The sequence below is a fragment of the Myotis nattereri genome (assembly GCF_964212035.1).
Source record: "Myotis nattereri genome assembly, chromosome: 12".
NCBI classification, from domain to species: Eukaryota; Metazoa; Chordata; class Mammalia; order Chiroptera; family Vespertilionidae; genus Myotis; species Myotis nattereri.
Window position 1 is genome coordinate 50,953,569 of NC_138087.1, and position 23,607 is coordinate 50,977,175.

A 23,607-nucleotide genomic window follows, 5' to 3' on the forward strand; every position below is an offset into this window, starting at 1 on the left:
CTCTTTCATTCCTGCCCTTTTTTTAGCACCCCTGATTTCAGAGTAACTTTCCATACCTCAAACCTATGGAGGGAACCAAACATTCGGGAACGGGGAAGGAGAACAATTTGCTGCTCCTTCTACTGCAGCCAAAGTTCATAAGTTCTCAGAGAAAAACCTGAATAATCAGAACTGAGAAATGTAAACATTAGCTAGTAAGTACCTCTCTTTTTTTTTTTTATTTCTACATATGACCGCAAATTAAAATCTTTTTCTTTAAGCGACTGGATATTAAGTGAATGGAATTTAGGGGCATGGAGGTTTGGAGCATGAGCTAAATAAGTCTGAGATTATCTGATTCAAACCCTTTTTTTCACAGTTTAAGATACTAGGCAATTTCAGATTTATTCAAGGACCCACCACAAGTGGGCAGCACAGTCGGAATAAGAAACCAGATCTACCAAGTGCCATCATTCAATCAGCTTTACTTGCTGTGTAATCCAGGCTGAATAACTGTATTCCAGTAAATAACTGAGTTTAAGAAATATTAACAAGTCATTCTCCCTATGAACCAACTTCAACTTTTAAGACTTCGAGTTGCTTTCCTCTCTCCCGAACATTCCACAATTATACAATGACCTTCAGGAAAAGAAATTCAGCATGCACAGACTATACATATTTTAAATTCAGCAGCTTCTTAGCTCTCATCTCCCCTTAGTTGAACAAAAGTGATTCAAAGAAGACTTTAAAATAAGATTTTTTAAATACTACTTTAAAGAATATTTTTAAAGAGTAAAAAACTATGTCAATTAAAGTGATAAACCAAAGTGATGAAAAAATTAAAAATCTAGTCCAACAGTTAAATGATCTAGTTCAGTGGTCGGCAAACTGTGGCTCGCGAGCCACATGCGGCTCTTTGGCCCCTTGAGTGTGGCTCTTCCACAAAATACTGACTTCTGCACATGGGCCCCGAAGTTTCAATCACACCGCACGTGGTATTTTGTGGAAGAAAAGGGGCCAAAGAGCTGCATGTGGCTCGCGAGCCACAGTTTGCCAACCACTGAGCTAGTTCCCTCATTTTATAGATAAGCAATTTATACCCAGAATGTTAAAGTAATTGTCCAATGTCACTCAGAAATGCAATGCTACTTTCATGTTTTAGAAATTAAAATAGTGATTATATACCTAAGGGAGGGGGAAAAACTATTTTATAAAAATCAGTTAAGATGCTAAGTTTTCTAGATTTATACCTGAAAATCATCAACAAGCTCAGGGAAAAGGTGTTCATACATTTTAAGTTCTTCTATCGTTCGTCCTGGTTCTTGCTGGGGTTTTAGTTTGTTAATATCTGTTTCAATATCATCATTCTGAAATAATAAAAATGGCATGTCACCAGTTAAGAAAAACCTAAAATTACAGAATACATTTCAGATTTAAAGTTTTCCAAATTATTAATTACATATAATTAGAGAATAATTGCTGAACAACGGGTGTGTTAATTTTACCGTAAATTAAAATTTGCTTGTATTTTTGGGTTGTTGCTGTGTTGTTTTGGTTTTGTTTTTGCCTAAGGTTATTCTAAAATAATATGGTATTTGGGTTGAAGAGAGAAAAACTACAGTGAAGATCAAGACTAAAATATGCTCCCCTAAACTCCTTAACTGCCATCATTTTGCTCATATTAAAAGGCACAAAAACTAAATTGAAAAACATTAAGTATATGATTGTGTTGGTGATAATCAAACTAATGTTTATTGAGCATTGAAAATATGTGAAACAGCCCTGACCAGTTTGGCTCAGTGGATAGAGCGTCGGCCTGCGGACTGAAAGGTCCAAGATTTGATTCCGGTCAAGGGCATGCACCTTGGTTGCGGAAACATCCCCGGTAGGAGGTGTGCAGGAGGCAGCTGATCGATGTTTCTCTCTCATTGATGTTTCTAACTCTCTATTCCTCTCCCTTCCTCTCTGTAAAAAATCAATAAAATATATATATATTTTTTTAACTCTTTTTTTAAAAATATATTTTATTGATTTCTTAGAGAGAAGAAGGGAGAGGGATAGAGAGTTAGAAACATCGATGAGAGAGAAACATCGATCAGCTGCCTCCTGCACACCTCCTACCGGGGATGTTTCCGCAACCAAGGTGCATGCCCTTGACCGGAATCGAATCTGGGACCTTTCAGTCCGCAGGCCGACGCTCTATCCACTGAGCCAAACTGGTCAGGGCAAAATATATTTTTTCAAAAAAAAGAAAGAAAGTATGTGAAATACTAGCTAAGGATTTTACATATATCATCTAATGTAATCTTCATAAGAGCACTCTGAGGGGATAGTATTATTACTTCCATTTAACTGAGAAGGAAATGGGTACAGAGAGGTAAGTGGCTTGCTCAAAATTACCCAGCTTGCCAATAGAGTAGTCAGTGACTCGGAGTCGGCACAATGCACTGCCTCAGGAGAGACTCATGACTATCATGCACTCTATGTTCTGTGGTCAGCAAAGTGCCCTTAGAAAAGCTCAGTGTCACTATTCACTCTGTTTTTTCAGGGAGAAGAAAAGGGGTGGAAAACAGCCAGAAGTGATTTCTGTAACCCTTTGGGAAAGAAGAGGATATGGTTAAAGGAGACGTATGACCTCAGAGAAAGAGGGTATGTATCCAGGAGCAATGTGATCTGTATCTGTTCAAACAGCTAATTAATGTACAGCATGATGGGAAGACAACAAGTGCCAGTTTACCTACTATCTAGGCTAGTCTCTAGGGCCCTCAACAACTCTGGTCTCACACAAATGCAAGCTCATTATTATCTTCATTGGTGACTAAAAAGAGGTAACTGAATATTAATTTTCAATTGGTATTTGTTTTTAATGTTGCATTTATCTACCACATAGTTAACTGCTTATTTTTCTGCCTTAGTCTACTATGCTTCGATCCTTAAAATGTTTTATATACACGTACCTAACTATATACATTTCCTATCAATAAGCAATTTAAAAGAAAAAACATACTATGTATTTCTCATTCAGGAATTTAGCTATAACTTGTATAACCAATAAAAAGATTTTTTCCATGGCCATATATAATAAAGGCTGGTTTTACTTAAAGAGTATCATGTTAATTATTGTATCAATATTACTTGAATATGTAATTTCATACATCTTAAATTATGCACTGATGAATCAAAAATATATAATTTTCTTTATTAGTATCTAATAAAGTAGACAATGCTTTCAAAATAACAAAAAAATTACAGAGGCATTACTTTTTTCTGTTTACTAGATCAATATTCAATATTATCTTGTGAAAATATAGCCTTACAAATAGTGGCTCTGTACTTAAAAAAAAATTGCCTGTAAATAGTATTAAATCTTCCAATCCATAAACATGTTATATCTACCCATTTCTTCAGATCATCTAGGAGTTCTTCAACCAGTGTTTTGTGATTGTCAAGATATAAACTTTTGTATATATTGTATAAGATATTTACCCAATTAATGATTTGATGCTACTGTAAATGGTACTTTAAAGTGTTTTATCACTTCCTACATCTTCATTGATAATGCATATAAATATAATTTTAATATATTATTTTATATTTACATACAGAATAAAAACTTTTTAATATTGAAATGAATTTATCTGTATAACAGGCATAGTGAAGAAAGAATGCATTAACCCTTTTCAGACCAATGCATTCAAAGCAACATTATTTTCTCTTTCAATAATTTACTGTCCATAGTCAGCCATGATAAAAAGATGTGCCTAGAACAAATTAATCTACCATTAACTATGTCCATTTATCCAATCTTTGTTTTACAACTGTGTATATAATTTATTAAGTAGACTGAAGACAGACATTTATACTAACCTTAAAATTTTGATCTAGGTCATCTTCATTTTCAGTTTCATTTTCAGCCTCTAAATCAATATCATCGTTGTCATCACTTTCATCTACTACGTCATCCACTGTGATACAAAATGTGCTATAAGTAAGTAGGTCAGAGGTAAGCATTCTACAACATGCACATCCAAAGGTAGAATGTTATATTTATACATATACATAAAGTATTTCAATTATCAAAGGAAAGTTAAATTAAATTTCTTATTAAAAATGTCTCTAAGGCTGTACCAGGTGTTCAAAAACCTATGAGATAAAGTGAAAGTGTTTTAAAATTTGGAAAAGCACTATAAAAGTGAATGGCCTTTTTGACTAATGTTTGTTTTTAAAAATTAATGTCTTAAGTACCACCTGCATCTAGTGATTCTTTACCAAAAAAATAAAAATTAAAAAGTCTTAAGTTGCAACAGCCTGAATAAAGCAACTTGTTTCCTATTTTTGATAAATTTCAATAACCCATTTCATCCCTTTTACAATTCACTTCCCATTTATTTATTTCAGTGACTACCATGTACCATGTACTGTGGTGTGTGCTAGGAATTTTTTTAAAGATGTGGAGCTCAGGAGGTTAAAGAGCAGAAAAGAGTAAACAAGTAGAAGCTGTCTATCTTTAGGCATTTAATATCTAAGAAAATAAGAATGGAGGCTAACTCAATTCATTCATCCACCAATGTTAAGTGCACACTTATTATGCCTCATGCAATCTAATGGATGCTGAGGATAAAATGATGATGACAGTCTATCTTCACAAAACTAGCTGAGGAAGATAAAAAAGAAATAATGAAGTTTGATGTTATGAAGCCTGATAGGTGAGAAAATAACAGGAAAATGGTATTTTTCCTTCTACCTATGCAGTTGCTAATAGGACCTTCCCCTTACATGTCATCTCTGTCATTTTTTGCACTAGAAATCAGCTTTCCCTGTACATGTGATTATTCTAGACACTGTATAAAGGACATTAAGAGGTATATCCTATCTCCCTCCCAGTGTTATTGCCTATCATATCACAGACAAGTCTCACCAGTTTCCTGCCAGTTAAAATTAGCACTTAAACCCCATAATCCTACACTGAGATACAGAAGAGAAAGGGATTCCAATTGCTTTTTTAAAACATATTTTTATTGATTTCAGAGAGGAAGGGAGAGGGAGAGAGAGATAGAAACATCAATGCTGAGAATCATTGATTGGCTGCCTCCTGCACACCCCCTACTGGAGGGATCGAGCCCACAACCCTGCCATGTGCCCTTGACCAGAATAAAGCCGGGACCCTTCAGTCCATAGGCCGACGCTCTATCCACTCAGCCAAACCAGCGAGGGCCCAACTGCTTTTTTACTGTCCCTCCAAATTGGGCACTAACTTAACTTTGGACTCAGAGATACTGCATTTCATATTAGGGTGAGTGAAAAGATGACACTCTTCTTAATCTATCTATATTTCTGCCATGTTTTTTGCATGTTCTACATTTATTTCATGAGAATTAGTTTTTAGATTCAGCACATATTTTCCTATATTTTTAAAGTCTGTTAGTAATTTTAAATGGCATGGGAAGAAAATATAAAATAACTGCTTTTATTTAGCTACCTTACTCAAGTTCCCAGACTTGATTTTAGACTTTTAAAACTTTTAAAGGAAGTTTCTGAATAATCCATTTTAATATTTTGTGCAACTAAACTTTGTACTTTGTGTGGACTAAACTTATACTTCAATAATTAAATATTCTAAAATAAAATCATAAAAGTGTACTCTGGGATAAATACCACTAATAAATCTGTGTCAAGAATAAAACTAACTATAATTACTCAATTCTCTTAAACCACTGATTTCAAATAATGCTTTTAAATATAAAAGAGGTACCCTCAAAAAAATTTTTTTCCCAAAAGAAGTGATCAAGTGACAATACCTCAGAAATTCTATTAGTAGTCTGGACAACTTTCTCTTTTCCATTTTTTTCTAGATCTTAGCAAAAAATTCTATTTTTCCCCCAGATTAAAAATTTTAAACTCTTACTTTCTTTACTATGTACCCACAGTATTGTATGGAAAATGGCAAATAGTCGACTTCTGATAATTTCATATGTTTATAAAACATTTTTGATGACTGGGTTTTTGGGGGAGGGGGAGTTTTCTGATTAAGTATTTTTAACTTTAAAAAATGAAGTTCATGAAAAAGCTACAAATGAAAGTCAAATATAATTACTTATACATTTAATGTTTACATTCTTATACCTTGAAATGTTATATGAACTACCAAGTGATGGTCCTATATGATGCTTACGTTTTTTCAGTTCACATTTACATTTTTGTAACAAATCCCACCCACTTCCCTTCATTACTAGACCACAATTTCTTATATTTAAAGAAATATTTATTAACTAAAATACAATGTGAACATTTACTGTGTTCTTTAAGACCCTCTTTTGCTGGAGAGTTGGATACAAAAAAAAAAAAAAAGTCGACAGAGTCACACAATCCCAAGAACCACTGAAGGCCAGCCATGAGCATGTGGTCCTACCTTCAGGGGGCAAACTGTAGAGCTGAGCCACAGGTCCAGTCATAGGAATAACTGGCAACTGGAAATGGAAAGAACTTTTAATCGTTGGCAGTGGCAGACGATTTTTAGGAAAACACTTTCTCATTATCAGACTGGAGATGTTGACAAGAGGATCAAGGGTCCTGACTGCCAAACATTCCTGTTTTTTAAGAAAAAAAAGAATGTGCCTTTGGTGAGTAACTGAACCAATTTCACATTACTTCAGAAAGTAATATATTAATAATTTTTAAGAGAAATATCACAAGAAAACAATATTTTAACAATGTCATTATAAAATAGCTTTGACTCTTCAGATTAAGAACCTCATGTGGCAAATTTAGTAGTACTTTACCTTAAATATTTTAACTATGCAAAAATCAGTGCCATCTTTGGTACTAAAAGTCACCAAAGTACTAAGTTATATCTATGATGGACATAGGCACATTTAGCTAGCTTAGCACTCACTTTTTAAAAAAAAATTAAGCAAGAAATATAGTAAGAAATAAAAAAGAACTTGAACTTGGCTGAACCGTTCTCAAAATTTTATCAGTTATCATGCAATAGCACCTCGAATACGTTAGCTATTCAACTATAAAAAATAGTCTGAATATCAGTTTTAAGTTTTAAGAGTTTAATCTGCTGTCCTAATATCTAATCTTGAGAAGGTCTAATATATAGGGGATTTAAAACTGTATCATATATCATCATCATTATTGACATTTCGATGGCACTTTGATACCCTGTAAAATTTTCAATACAAGTCTTCACATCAGACCTGTCAAAACAGATGAGAAATTAAGGCTCAGCAATGTTAAGTGGCATAACCAAAGTCATCCATTGCCTATATTAGAAATAATAAAAAAAAAAGTAAAAAAAAAAAAGGGGGGGGTTATATGATTGATAAGAAAAAAAAAGCTAAGAGTAAACATAAAATGGGTGTCCTTATATCTTAACTACTCTCAAGCAGAAAGAGATTGTCAGTTGTATAAAAGACCAAGAGGCACAGGTAGGATAACTGGCTGGAATTTTCAAAAGGACAGTTTTCTTTCTGATAATCACAGACTACTAAAAACAAAGGATTGTGTTGCAACATCCCTATCTCCCATAGCTGACAGTCTTCTACAGATGCTAGAACAAGTCTTATTAAAGGTATTGTCAAGGTTTAGTACAACAGCTGGCAGAACTAGGAACACTAACTCCAGGTTTCACTTTTGTACCTTCTCCATTTAAAAATGCACTATCCAGAGGAAAACATTGAGAACACTCACAAACAACAGAACTGCATTACCAGCTGTAAAGAATCCATAAATACCTTATGAGGGAAACGTGCAAAACTGAGTATAGCCAACTGCACATCTTAGACAGCATGGCTAAATGGTAGGAAATACGGCTACATGGATAGATTTATGTATCTTGCTTTTACCTGTGGGGATAAAATCTCACACTGCAGATATATGGATTAAGCACTTTCTCCAACTCAGTGGTCACATGTGAGAAATGCCTTTGTTTTCTAATTTTTTTAAAATATATGTATCTTACTTTTAGGGTATTTTTAGAAATACTAAGTTTTCTTAAGAACCAACTCATATTATTGACACATAATCACAATAATTGGAAAAAGCTTACTTGCGAAGTGTTATAGAGAATTTTCATCCCATTGGCATCAATAAATGCTTTTCTTCCCAACTTGATATTTGTAACACTTTTTAAACTCTGTAAAATTCCTTTCCGAATGAGCATGTTTCTGTGCCGATTGTCATGGCGGTGCCAATCTACATAAATTGTCAAAAGGACTTGAACATATCCTCTGTCTACAGCTCTCCTGGCATTTGTTTCTTTAACAAAAGAAAATTGAGAAAGAATATTTTTTAAATGACCAGAGAAAATAGTAGAAATCAAATTTAAAAATATAACCACACTATTGTAATGAATTGTTAAAATTTTTTATCAAAAAAATGGCAACCACATATTTAAACATTTTTATCTAACAAAATAAATATATCTTCCAGTTAGTACATTATGATATTTTCCAGAAACCTGCCCATATATTGTTTTGTCGTTAATAAATAATAGATATGTGTTTAATACAATTAGGGCTACAGCTTTTTAAATGTTAATACTAACGAAGGTTTCACGTATTTTAAAACAGGATTATACAGACTTTGTTTACAATAAATGGACTATACAAGGCTTTAACTTACTAGCTGTGAAAATGGTTTTGTTAAAAGCCATTATCATGGTTGTAACTTCTATTACAAACTTTGTGTGCTTCCATTAAAATTAACTACATTGGGTTGTAGCTGTTATTACAAACTTTGTGTTTCCATTGAAATTAATTGCTTTAATTATCCCAATTATATAAATACTAAATGCTAAGTTAAAAATACCTGTAAAACTTTTTAGTAAATAAATATAAGAAGCATTATGTAATTAGGAGATAGTACTTTCTAATCATTAATTTTTAATGTAATGAAAAAAACATTAAGGGTTTTTTTTATAAATGGTCAAATTTATTGGGATAGATTTTTAAAAATCCACCAATCTGACCTATTCTATTATTTTTAAAGTGTTAATATTTAAGATTATTAACCAAATGGGTGCATTTAACTAAGATGGCAGCAAAGGAATCCTATCACAGCAACATCTTGAACCACCCAGCATCACTGGGTGGGCCTATCATAAGAGCACAAAATAAAGTGGAGTCCAACCCATCTTAGGTTGTACAAAGAAATACCAATCCCTCCTGGCCAGTCTTGCTCAGTGGTTAAACTCTGACCTATGAACCTGGAGGTCAGGGTTCAATTCCAGTCAGGGCACATGCCCGTGTTGCGGGCTTGATCCCCAGTGGGAGACGTGCAGGAGGCAGCTTTTCAATGATTCTCTCTCATCATTGATGTTTCTATCTCTCTCTCCCTCTCCCTTCCTCTCTGAAATCAATAAAAATAATTTTTAAAAAAAGAAATACTAATCCCTTCCTAATCTGAATTTACCTATAAAATGACCCCCTGCCTCATGACATAGACACTAAGATAATGCAACAGTAAAGCTCCGTTGTTTTTAGTTGCCTCAAAGAATTACTAGTGCTAATATATAGCTGAAACATAAGGCTTAAGACGGTGAAATCAACCTTACTGACGCCTTCTCAGAAATTATGCTCTTACATGAGGAAACTGGAAGACACTCCCAGGGTGGGGAAGGAGTGGGGGTTCTTATCCAAAAGCTTTAAAACCTCTATCGCAGTGGTTCTCAACCTTCCTAATGCTGCGACCTTTCAATACAGTTCCTCATGTTGTGGTGACCCCCAATTTCATTGTTACAAATTGAACATAACTAAAGCATAGTGATTAATCACAAAAACAATATGTAATTATATATGTGTTTTCCGATGGTCTTAGGCAACCCCTGTGAAAGGGTCATTCGACCCCCAAAGGGGTCGCGACCCACAGGTTGAAAACCACTGCTCTATCATGATTAGAAGAGCTAGTTTTGCTAAAATTGTGGCTATGTGCAGTATCAGTTAAATAGTTTTGACTAGCAATAGATAGTTTCATGTATTTTATTTTTATTTTTTTAATTTCTTAAGTAAGTTATTACATATGTGTCCTTATTCCCACATTACCCCCCCCCAAGTTTCATATATTTTAAATTCATATACACACTTTGTTTATTCCAGTTGGCATATATAACAGTAAGCCTTTAACTAACTAGATATGAATATGAGTTTCTTAAAAAGACATTATGGTCATTGTAACTCCTGTTCCAAACTATGTCTCCACTGTAATTCTCAATAGCCTAAATGGTATTTATGAGGAATATTGAAACTCTTTATTAACATTCAAATAAAACAAACTTGCCCATAACTCAAACACAGGTACTGAGTGACCCTAAAGAGAAGGGTACAGAGTAACCTGCAACTGAGCACAATAAAACAGTTTAATAAAGGCGGTTTTATTCATGTGTTCAGGACACTTACCTTACGATCAGCCTACATCTCTTCTCTCGCTACTTAAAATGCACTTAGGTTCCCCTATACACTGCAGCATCTGATCTACACCCCAGTGATGATAACTAAGCTGCCTATCTTTCTGCACTTTGTATATACATTCTTTGCTTTATACTCTCTCAGGTTTATTACAATAGTTTAATTATCCTTTTAAAGTAAATTACTGTCCCCCCACAAAAGAAGTCAATGACTAAGAATGCTCCAAAATGCCATAGTACATTTAAAAATAGGCCTCTAGTTTATAATCTAACACCTAAGGTGATTTTTTTTAATTTAATAAACCATTACTTTGCCAAATATCAGATTTACCAATTACTTATTTGCTACTATATTCAAATAAAGAGTTCTGGTCATTCAAATTTAAGAAAAAAATTGGTCTACCCTTGATAGTTTGAGGGGAAAATAACATTAAAAGCCATCAACATAGCTTTTTGGGACTAAAATGTTATTATGGTTAAGTAAATGTTAATCAACCAATGGAAATATGGGTGCTAATGAAAATCATTACTTAAAATGGAGATACTGAGTATCTTGGTGAGAAGAAACATAACGTAGATAATCACTCTTCCCAGGCATCATAAGGCACATTTACTCCAACGCCTCAGTTTTGAAGATAGAGCCATAGTTTGTCAATTAATTTAGTAAACTGTAAATTTACATCAGTAGCCATCTGGATTCATGGTAGACATAAAATTTCTAATAAAAGGGCTCTAAATTAAAATTATGTATGCTATACATAGAGTAATTATTCAAGACAGTCTTCACAGTAAACATACTCAATACCATGTTAACTTTACTTTAAAAAATGATACTTACATAATATTTACATATTACTTTCTTCTATTAACAGGGCTTTATGTTTATAGTAATCACTTAGAAAAAGGAAGTCAATGTATTTTAATAAATTATAGCTCAATAAACATAAATGACATTAGTTATGGCACATCCAACAACAGTACTAAAAGGTAAAATCAACTTTGACATTAAGTAATTATAAACCAGCTTTATAACTATAGACTAACGCTACATTTCCAGTTTAACACTGTAGATAAAATACTCAGAAAAATATTATCTAGAAGTTCTAGTATTTAAAAACTTACTTGATTTTAGCAATGCAGCAAGAGTGTCTAAAGCAACCCTGTCAACATGAGAAAACACAAACAACAACAAAACTAGTAAAATTAATCTACAATAGTAAATTCATACAATTTTTTCAGATAAGTAATTATTATCTATTCCAAAAGCCATTCCTGTTAGAGTCAATTACATATGGCGTTTCTCTGTATATATTTCTCCCTTAAGGTTAAAACTGAATACAGGAAGATTGAAATATCAACAGAAAAGCACCCCAAAAAAATTTTTAAGAAATAAAAAAAGGAGAACATTAACAATACCTAAGTCGTTATATCAGAGGTTAGATGAATTAAACCAGTTGTTGTACCTGTATCTGATCCTAGCAGAGTTCACACAAAAGCATTATTAAGAGTCACAAAGAAATTAAAAACAAGTTTCACACAAATAAAGTTCATAACTATTAAATTCTATAGATATTTGTAGCTGTCTGACTAGAAAGTATTTTAGCCCTATCAAGCGATAATCCTAATATTTAAGGTAATAATAAATACAAAATACTGGAACTAGAAGGTTGGATAAGAGGAAGGAGGAGCCCCTTAACATTTTTCAGTCCTAAGGCACCAATGAGAATAATGAACCTAATTCATATCTCAAAAACTCTTACTGCCCATCAGAGAATGAAAAAACAGCCCCCAAAACTGAAGGTACTTACTTACATTTTCTTTGCACATAAACACTCAGTTACCCACAGTAAAATCAACTGCCATTAATCAGCTTTAAACATACACATAAATATTACTATGAAAACCTATAATTCAAACAGTTTTTTAAGGAAGAGTTACTGAAGTAATGGCACTTAATTTCAGTAGCTTTAAGAATATAAGGCTACATGTTACAGTTCCTCTTAGTAAGATTTCAACAATTATATTTGCATAAAAATATGTACACTGTTAAACTTACATATTTCACTCATCATTAAGCATTTGTTGAATGCCTACTAGATACCCACAAAAGCAGGGTCTTCATGGGTATAAAATTAGAAAACAAATTTGTCTTCCACAGATAATTTTACAATCTAGCTAATGTAGTAAAATGTACACATCTGTGCAAAAGCTACTCAAGAAGTTAAAACCAAAAACAAAGCTGCATACATTAGTGGTAAAGGAGACACAGCATGACCAGATGTGAGTAACAGTAAAGAACATAATTAATTAGAAGACTGAAGATGGATACTGGTTCATAGGAAAACCTGAAACAATAATTCCAAGGCCATAAACGAGAGAACCCATGTGATGATGGAGGCAGAGTTTGAAATATTGCAGCTATAAGCTAAGGAGCACCCAGGATTGCCAGCAACCCACCAAAAGCTGGGGAGAAACAAGGAAGGATTATGCCCTAAAGGACTTAGAGGGACCACTGGCTCTGCTGACAAGCTGATGTTGGGCTTCTACTCCAGAATTGCGAGACAATAAATTTCTGTTATTTTAAGCCACCAAATTTGTACCAGGTACTTGGTCACAACAGCCCTAGGAAACTAATACAATCACTTAGGTGCAATCACTTGCAATGAATTCATAGGACTTTCCCATCTACAGCTAAGTCTTCATTCAAACTATAAAAATCATAGAGTACTTTAAAAAATAGCTTTTTCTCCCTGCTGGCAGCTGTTTGCAACACATTTGAACCAAATCAAAGTGCTTCTGACAGTTTGCAATCCTTGACATTTATTCTTCAAGACTGACACAACTGGAACATGAACCCCGTTCTGACTCCATGCTTGTTCCACAGTTCCACTAGATTAAAAAAAAATTATGAAGTTTGGTGCAAAGTTGTCTCAATACTTTTACCAACATGTTATTTAAATGGTATTTTTTTAAAACTTCAGTATAAAGGATTTTCTGAAATTTTACAGCCACACTTATAAGCCAGTAGGATTTTATAATATAAAAATTACAAAAGAATTTTAGAATAGATTTTTTGAAATGCATAATTTGTATTATGTTAATTGATTAGAACTCCTCAGTACCAATATTTTATTCTTCCTCACACACGTGTTTTTTCAATCTTCATATGTCACACACAATAATACAACCAGCAATGGCTTAGACAGCGGCCTGTGGCTTATCTATTTAGGAGCAGTAAAGGAAGAAGAACTTAACCCCCGGTATTCATGAAGTTACGTTAAGGTGGGGATCAATCCTTGCAGTAATCTCCAAAACTATTGTAACTTGAAAAGACAGAGTTACAGTAACTTCTGGAGTTGCTTCCTTTTGGATTAACAGTACTTAAATCCAAAACCTAAAGTTGGAAGAAAGGGAAATCCTAAAGGGAAGCAAGACCTTTCAAACATAAATAATATCCCTCAATCTTCTTCCATGAAATTCAGGGCATTGTTTAAGGAGAAGAAAAAGTATGATACAAATGCTAGATGCTGAGATATCTTAATTAAGGGGGAGGGGGCTCTACGGTGATGAAGAGATCAAGATATACATGTTTGGTCAATGAGTGATTTTTCTTTTTAAAGTAAAAATAAAGCTTAAGATTTTGTTTTTCTTTTTAAAATACAAATAGAAAAGAATTAAGGGGTAATTTATGTAACAATACCCCTTTCTCAGAAGTTTAGACTCACTGATTTCTACATGGTTTTGGATATATTCCATGTTGTAGATCACAAAGATATTGTGAAATGTTTCTCCTAGGGACATTTTACATTAGAGTTGGTAACTTGGTTACAATAGAATAATGTAGACTGTAAGTAGATCAAAACCATTAGACAAAAGATAAATAATAAAATACTTTAAATATCAAGGGAGAAAATGGTATATAAATTCAAAAATAAAGAATGTACTTTTAGAATTCACATGCACATTACCACATTTCCTACCTAAATTAATTACATTGCTTTAATAAAAGCATTGTGCTAATTGTAGGAATCATCTCATTAAATCCTCACACCAACCCTATGATGTACGTTCTAATATTACCACCTTACAGACAGGAAACTGGGGCATAAGTTAGGTAACTTACTTTGTGTCATGGAGCCAGTACACAAACCCATTCTGCCTACCTCCAGAGCCCACTAACTACACTACACCAAGCTGGTTTTACTAATTGTGACACAATCATTGTCCTTGTCTTGTTACATTTCATCAGATGCTCTAAGACTGTATATGATCTTTGCACAAGTTTGTTAAGTTATCCTACCAAGTAATATTTAATAAATGATTATATGTGCAAGTAAGTTCCCATTTTCAAAAGAATACAAGCTAAAATATTTTACCTTTACTAAGAACGGGTAAGGAGACTGAAAATGTTCTGAATCTTGTTAGTAGAATTTAATCAAATAGTTAACGTGGACAAGTTCTACCTTATAAAAGAATCATAGCTAATAAAAGCAGAAAGAATGAGAAAATTAGCAAAGTCAATGACCTGGACAATGTCATGAAATACTGCTAAATTACCAGGTGAAAAGTAGATGGATTACATCAACTCAATGATCTTAAGTGATGTGAAATAGAGTGACTATCACCACCTATGAAACATTTTTTTATTGGAATAAAAAGAACCCAAATCTAATCAAGCCTCTAGCTCTATCAGTCTACATAAAATTCGAGGGATATACCTACATGTTTAAATGACCCCAGGATACAGTCATCTTAATCCACAATGCTGGGACATTCTATAAGACAGCACCCAGGTCCTTCAACAAATAACAAAACAGAACCAAAAAAAAATAGGGGGACTGTTATTGATTTCAAAGGATTATAAGACATAGTAATCAAATAGAATGTATAGACTTTATTTGAATCCTGATTTGAACAAGCCAACTGCAAAAAAAAAAAGATTTCTTAGATAATCAGAAAATATCAGTGGATATTAAGAAATTATTAATATTGTTGGGCAAAGAAATGATACTGTGGTAACACTAAAAGTAAAAAGCTCCTTGTCTGATAGCAATCGCACACAAGAATTTACAGAACAAATGTAAAGGCTGATATCTATTTTAAAATACTCTGAGGGTGGAGGCGGGGGGACAACTAGGAAGGGAAAGATGAAATAAAAATGACAGAATGTTGATTTTTGTTGAAACTGAATGATGGGTAGGCATATCAGGATTCATTATTCAATTCCTTCTATTTTTGAGTAGGTTTGGAAATTTCCTAAGGAATAATGTGTGTACCTTGGATTGGATCCCAATTCAAACAAGCCAACTGTCAAAGGGCATACTGAGACACCTGGAAAACCTTGAACACAGACTGAATTTTAGATTATATTAAGGAATTAATAATTTTGCTGAGTATGATTATAGTATAGTGGTCATTTTCTAAGTCCCTATTTAGTAGAGATATACTGAAGTTCTTAAGGGAAAAATTAGAAAATATCTGAGATTTGCTAACAGAAATTCATATGACATTTAGGATTTGCTTTAAAATAACCCAACAAAAATAAAGCATGTAAGGAAATAAACAAAAAAAATGGCAGAGTGCTGACAACTGCATATAATAAGTAATTAATATAACTATTCAAGACAATTAATTAGCTTACCATAATGTAAACTCTATGTATATTTGAAAAATTCCACGTAAAAAATTTTTTGAAGTATGACCTCTAATATGGCCTAAGAAAATACGGCTTTTTTTTTATTTTCTGAGGTTGAAAGACCTATAAATGTGTGTGTATGTGTTTTAAAGAATGACATTATTTTGGAAAAAAAAAAAGTATAAATTAAAAATATGTTCAGATAATTGTGAGAATGAATGACGTGGTCATTAGAAGATTGAAAAATTGGTAGGGAATATAGTAGGCACTCAATAAATGTTTCTGAGTGAATGATAATCTATAAACTTTTTTCCTCTTATAGTATCTAGAAATTTTCAAAGTCTAAATTTCCATAACACTATATTCAATGAATTTAAAGTTTTCTAATTTTGATATATTTTTAAAATTAAACTTTATAGTAAAGAAAATCCTTATCATAATAAAATCACTATCTAAAATTTAACTCTACTATTCATTGTACAGATCAAGATGATGAGACCCAGAATAACAAAGGATATCTTTATTTACACTCAAAACATTTACCTACTTCATAAGACCCGAATTCTTCTTACTAAATGGTCCGATGGTTTTAAACATCAGTTCCACAACTCCATTTTTCCCTAAGGATACTGAATTCACAGCTGGGAGGGGAAGAAAAAATTTTAAATGATTTTAAAGATTCGGTAAGTAGGAATGTACATATACTTGGTGAAACATAGTCAAAATATATATTAATTGTTCAGTAAATATAACTCATGTACCCTCATATAGTCCACCTTAGCCAATCACTTAAAGGTATAATTTTTTTACTTTATTTTTAGGGGAAGTTGCAGGAAAATCTGAAAGAAGTTATAGAAAACAGTAAAATATTACTTCTAAAAAAATACTTTTAAGTTGCTTCATTTGTTTCTTCAAAAACTCTACTAAATACCAGGTCATGGGGATTGAGAGACAAAAATAAGGAACAGTTTAGAGGAGAATGACAGTAACAGTAAACAAATCAATACTAAAGTACTTTTTAAATAGATGAAGGGTTACAGGCTATTTAGATCACAACAGGGAGGAGTCCCTAATTCTTAGTGAAACAGAAAGCATTTCTGGAGAAACGGATGTCTGGGCTTGGCCTCTTTTTTTTTTTTTTTCAATCCTCACCTGTGGATATTTTTCCATTGATTTTTAGAGAGGGTGGAAGAGAAAGGGAAAGACAGAGAGAAACATGGATGTGAGAGAAACACATCGACTGGTTGCCTCCTTGCACGCACGCTGACCAGGGCCCAGGCCTGGGAGGAGCCTGCAACCAAAGTACGTGCCCTTGACCAGAATCAAACCCGGGACCCTTTGGTCCACAGGCTGACACTCTATCCACTGAGCCAAACCAGCCAGGGCTCTGGACTCAGTCTTTACAAATGAGGAGGAGTTAGCTAGGATGGGAGTTGTAGTAAGGGGAGGAAGTGGCTGTGGAAATATCTCTGGAGACAGAAACATAGATAGTCAATGAACACAATGGTTATGAGCAGTTAAACATATAGTATCAGACAAAAGCATTCTAATGAGAAGAAGAGCTGGGTAAAGCAAATTATGAAGGATCTTAAAAGTTGTTCATTCTTTCAACCATAGGGAATACCCCCCCCCCCACACACACACACACACACAAACACAATTATTGGAAAATAATAGATAAAAAAACAGTGTGCGTGAAATAGTGCCGGGAGCCGGTCCATCCTTGCTGTTTCAAAGGACCTGGCATATATGGCATACTGTTCTTAATATATTTGCTCACCTTCTTGGCACTATGTGTTTTAACCAAGGTCTCCTCTCTGAGAAAGGTTGTTTCCCCAGGTAGGGATTTTCCCCTGAAGTTAGGGAGGGAATAAAACCCCTCAACTAAGTGCCAGGCGGGTAGTTAATCACTTTAACTATGAACAATCATGCTTAAGCTACATAATCTTACTCCCTGGAATGGAGATAAGAAACGCCCTAACCTTTGTAATAGAGATTGATAGGATTGAATCAACTGGTATAAATACAGATGTAACAAGACAGCAACACACAGAACTTAGAACACAGAACTTAGAAGACAGAACCTACACAGAACCTAGAGACAGAAGAACTTCGCTGGAGAGAACATCGCAAAAGATCCTGGACAGAAACTGGCCACAGAACCTAGAGACAGAACCTAGCGAGAGAACCTGGCTGAAGAACCTAGAGACAGAACCTGGCTACAGAACCTGGATAGAACATGGCAAGAGAACCTGACTAGAACCTGGTGACTGAACCTGGCTGGAGAACCTAGCGAGGGAAATTGGCTACAGAACCTGGCTGGAGAACCTGGACAGAACCTGGCTGGAGATCCTAACCAGAACTTCGCTGGAGATCCAGACCAGAACTTGGCTGGAGATCCTGGCTAGAGATCTTGGCTAGGCTGCTGATCAACTGAACGCTGTCTCCATGTCATTCCTTCTTCACCGAATCCGTCCACACCTTTGGGGACCCCTGGACCCGCTGGGGTTGGACCCCAGCAAAATAGCACCAACAGACAGTAAATAGATAAAACATACATTTTAATAATCCTATATAATAAAAGCCTAATATGCTAAGTGTCCAGTCATTCAGTCATCCATTCAACCAATCAAAGCATAATATGCTAATGATATGCTAAGGCTGCTCAAGCGCTTGCTATGATGTACACTGACCACCAGCAGGCATACACTCCGACCAGCAGGCTAGCTTGCTGCTGGGGTCCAGCTGATCAGGACTGAGTAAGATGGGCTGGACACACCCTGGAGCCCTCCTGCAGTCCCTCCCTCGCTGGCCAACCTCCCACATCTTTCCCTGGCCCCAATCATGCACCAGTGGGGTCCCTCAGCCTGGCCTGCGCCCTCTCACAATCCGGGACCCCTCAGGGGATGTCACAGAGCTGGTTTCGGCCCTATCCCACTCAATTCAGGAGCTGCCCCCTGGTGGTCAGTGCACTCCCACAGGGGAAGCACCGCTCAGTCAGAAGCTGGGCTCACTGCCGGTGAGTGCAGCAGTGGTGGCAGGAGCCTCTTCCACCTCCACGGCAGTGCTAAGTATGTCCTACTGTCGGCTTAGGACATCACCCGACGGCTCCCAGACTGCGAGAGGGCACAGGCCATGCTGAGAGCTTCCCCCACCCCCAAGTGCATGAAGTTCGTGCACTAGGCCTCTAGTGTATGGATAAAAGCTAGAAGAATGTACACTAAAATTTTTATAGCGCAAATATGGTTCTTTTAAAATAAGATCTGCATTTTCAAATACAGGTCAGACCTCACAGCACACTGGGGAAGGTACATTTGAGAGACATCAGGAGGCTGCGTGCTAGGTGACAGGTGATGAGGACCTGAATTAAACAGGTGTAGCAGGGGAAAGGTTCCACACAGAATATGCAAACAATTTACCTAATCAGAAAATTGTGCCTAACATTTTCAGCTCTGAACAAATATTATTTTAAAGTTACAGATAAGCCATTTACTAGCCTTCTAGTGGTTAATTCAATAAAATGCCGCCAAAAATATAACTCCCAACGTTTTGTACGCTGATTTTAATTTCCTCTGCATCTGTTTAATATTCCATTATCCCTTCTAATTTTGTCTGTGCTGTCTTGCTTCTTCCTTAATTGCAGTATTCAGTGGTTTATTTTATTTATTTTTAATCCAACTGTTTTATTTTTTTGGATCAGTTGGGGTTTTTTATTTTCTACGTGTGTGGGTTTTATAATTTCAATTTCAGACGTTTTATTAACCACCCCAATTCCTAATCAAGAAACAGAAAAAACCTTATGGGTTTGGGATCTAATATGAGCGAGAAGGAGAGACAGAGACAGGGAGGGAGGCGGGGGGGAGGGAGGAAGACAGGAGAGATACTTCATCTGAGGTTCTCTCTTGGTAATCCCTCTTCTTCCCAGTTTCCTCAGGGGCTCCTGTACTACTAACTTGCTGTTCTGCTACTTCCCTACTGATTGCCGAAGGTAATTAGCTCCAGGTGACTATGCTACCACTTGCCTTCCTTCTCAGCTTTCCTCTCATCTGTGAAAACCCAAATAGGCAGGCAGTTTTTCCAGCTGCCAATACCCTCACATTCTTCCACAGATTTCCCACGAGCTGCCTACTCCTCCCCCTCACTACAAGCTTTTACAAATTGGAGGAATTCATGACAATTCTCAAGATTTTGCCAATTCTCCTTCTTACCCTATATCACTTCTGTGGCGGTGCTGGTAGGCATTATAAAAAGCCGTATTAAATATTCTCTTACCTTGTCCACAAATTTTAGAGAGTTATGGAGTTAAGGTACTTTTACATTTTCATTTTCTGTAACTTCAAAACACTGAGTTTACTAAAAACTACTCTGAAATACTTACAGTTTGCAGAATATACTCGTAAAAGCTGAAGACAAGGCAAAACCAAGCGATGATTCTGCAAATTCTGTTTGACCAAGTTCAGGGTTATATTCAGAGTTCCATTAATTCTAGCTTTCACTCCAAATTTTTTGTCTGTTTATAAAAAATTAACACAATGTATTTATATGTAACTTTGAGTAAAATAACAATGGCATAAAGCAATGAAATTTTAAAAACTTATATGATGAATTTATATTACAACTGTAAAGTTGACCTGAAATATCTAAAATTATAATCATTTTCTTGTATGATTTTAAAAGTACTCCTTATATGCCCTAGCCCAGTGGTCAGCAAACTGCGGCTCGCAAGCCACATGCAGCTCTTTGGCCCCTTGAGTATGGCCACGAAGTCTCAATCGCACTGTACATGCGCACCCGCATGTGGTATTTTGTGGAAAAGCCACACTCAACGGGCCGCAGTTTGCAGACCACTGCCCTAGCCAGTTTGGCTCAGCGGATAGAGTGTCGGCCTGTGGACCAAAAGGTCCCAGGTTCGATTCCGGTCAAGGGCATGCATCTTGGTTGCAAGTTCCCTGACCCTGGTTGGGGCTCATGCAGGAGGCAAACAATCAATGTGTTTTTCTCACATCGATGTTTCTCTCTGTCTTTCCTTCTCTCTTTCACTCTCTCTCAAAATCAATGGAAAAATATCCTCGGGTGAGGATAAAAAAAAAAAAAAAAGTACTCCTTATAACCCCTGGCTGGTTTTGCTCGGTGATTAGAGCGTCGTCCCGTGCACCAAGGGTCACAGGTTCGATTCCTAGTCAAGGTGTATACGCATACATACATACTCTTTAGAACAAGCATTTAATCAAATACTTCAAAGTGTAAAACCTATATGCATGTCATAAGACAATGGGAGAACTCAGAAATCATTATTTGAAAAGTTTAGGGGATCATTTTCATCTCTGTGCAGATAGACAACTATAAACTGAAATTAGGTTCTATTCAAAGGATTATTTTTTTTATTAACCTAAGTCAGCTTCTTTGTTTCACATTGTTTTTTCTCAATTTTTGTAATACTTTGCTTTGTGCCAATAATCAATCTTATAACTTATCATACACACACACCAAGAGACACTTGTGATTTTGACATATTTTTCTTCTTTTTCCCACCACATGCAATGCAATTCCTCATGAATTTATCAGGATCCTCAATTCTTTCAGGTCACTAATTGGGTTTGGAAAGCATTCCATGACTTAAGACCAAGAAAAAGGGTAGCATTCCAGATTTAAAATTTTACCAGCATCAAGGCACAGAGAAGCCATGTCACAAAGATGCTTCTAGGTTTGATAATCATACAAGTGAAATCCTTACCTTTTGGTCCAATCTTTGCAAGAATAGAATGAATCTGCACCATTAACTCCTCATTTGGGGGAGATTCTTTGCTGGCATTCATAAGTAACTGTAACAATATTTGTGAACCACCTTTGGCAACTAAGAAACTAGCTCTTCGACCTCCACCTAAAAGAAAAAAAAAAATTTATTTGTTTAAACAGCAAATCTTCCCATAACATATCAAATATCACAACTTTTAGCATTCAAAAAATAAAGTGAAGACTTCTGAAATAAAAACATCAAAATTAAATTTTGTTTTATTTCATTTGTTTTATTTAGAAAACAGTGCAGAGAGTAAATACAAGTGATGCCAAAATTCTATGTTCAAAGCTCTAGTTTAAGGAATACTGGAAAATAACAAAAACAAAGCAACAACAAGAATATGACATATCAGTTTCCAAATTCCAATACCAAAAACAAAGCAACAACAAGAGTATAACATACCAGTTTCCAAATTCCAATACTCAGAATAGCCTCTATGAGTATCAGAAAATTCCTCATAAAGTACACATGCCACATTATTGATCACTATTTACAAACAGAAATTAGACAAAAAAAAAAAAAAACAAAAAAAAAAACAAACTTACCAGCTGACACCAGCTCAACAAGAATGCTTAAGATATTAAGTGTAGTTTGAAGATCTTTCGTGTTCTGAAATAAATAGTTTATTTGCTTTATTAAACCATTGTAAATCTGTAATTCCCAAATTTTTTCTATTCCTGTTGGGAACTATCTATATTTTACAGATGACCTTTCCAATTTCTCTAAGAACAAATATAATGAGGTTTCCACTATTCTCACTTATCACTTCAGTCTCTTCTTGCCCTTAAGAATTTTTACAAATAATCTGTGCTATTACTTTCTTAGTATCAATATTATTAAAAGAGGAATTAACTTGGTATTTGAATTCATCATGATCTACCTAACAGGCAATAAAAATAAATGAATCAAAGTATAAAGGCACTACAATGTACATATGGCAACTACCCAGTCACCTAGCCCACTCAGAAGGCCACTGTGTTATCAGTTCCATGTATCCAGCCAAGATAATATGCAGTTTTAAATCCATGTAAATATACGTGTATACAGATTTATTTCTCCAAATAGCACTGCCCTATATAGATATTGTTTTGTACAGATATTTTTACATATCAATAAATAGTTTCTTCATCTTTTTAAGGGCTACAGAAAGTATTCCACTATATGGCTAAACCATTATTTATGTAACCAATCACCTATCAATGAGATATTTTTTCCCAATGAGATTTTTAACAATCTTTTGTTATTAAAAAATTGCAAAAGACATATGTAACACTTTCAACAACAACAATGTAAAAGCAAAAAATAAATAAATAAATAAATAAAGTTATTTGGCATTAAAAAAACTGCAACAAAAACTATATATATTTACATGGAATCAATTACAGCTATATGTAGGATAAATTTCTGGAATTTCTGGGTCAAAGAATATAAGTATTTTGATGGATATAACTACATAGTCAACTGCTCTTCACCAGCAATGGAGAAGATTAACTATTTCCCAAAGTCTGGACAACCAATCTAATTTTTTAAAAAAGTTTAAATATTACACATGGTTACATTTCTCTTATTAAAAGCAATGGCTGGCCCAGCCTGCATGGCTCAGTGGTTAAACATCGACCTATGAACCAGTAGGTAATGGTTCAATTCCCAGTGGGGGCATATGCCTGGGGTTGCAGGATCAATCCCCAGTAGGGGGCATGCAGTAGGCAACTGATGAATGATTCTCTCTCATCATTGATATTTCTATCTCTATCTCCCTCTTCCTCTCTGAAATGAATAAATATATAT

General features: G+C 34.8%; 1 protein-coding gene across 1 annotated transcript in view; it reads right to left on the minus strand.

The window, feature by feature from the left end:
• AGTPBP1 (ATP/GTP binding carboxypeptidase 1) overlaps positions 1-23,607 on the minus strand; it is a 111,610-nt gene that overhangs the window by 53,768 nt on the left and 34,235 nt on the right. The window contains exons 5-13 of the mRNA XM_081103329.1: positions 22,365-22,428; positions 21,757-21,903; positions 20,401-20,532; positions 16,570-16,663; positions 11,510-11,547; positions 8,033-8,241; positions 6,389-6,566; positions 3,847-3,944; positions 1,230-1,346 (exon numbers count right to left, since the gene is read on the minus strand). Of these exons, the coding sequence (XP_080959455.1) occupies positions 1,230-1,346; positions 3,847-3,944; positions 6,389-6,566; positions 8,033-8,241; positions 11,510-11,547; positions 16,570-16,663; positions 20,401-20,532; positions 21,757-21,903; positions 22,365-22,428 (1,077 nt within the window). The remainder of the gene's footprint in view (positions 1-1,229; positions 1,347-3,846; positions 3,945-6,388; positions 6,567-8,032; positions 8,242-11,509; positions 11,548-16,569; positions 16,664-20,400; positions 20,533-21,756; positions 21,904-22,364; positions 22,429-23,607) is intronic.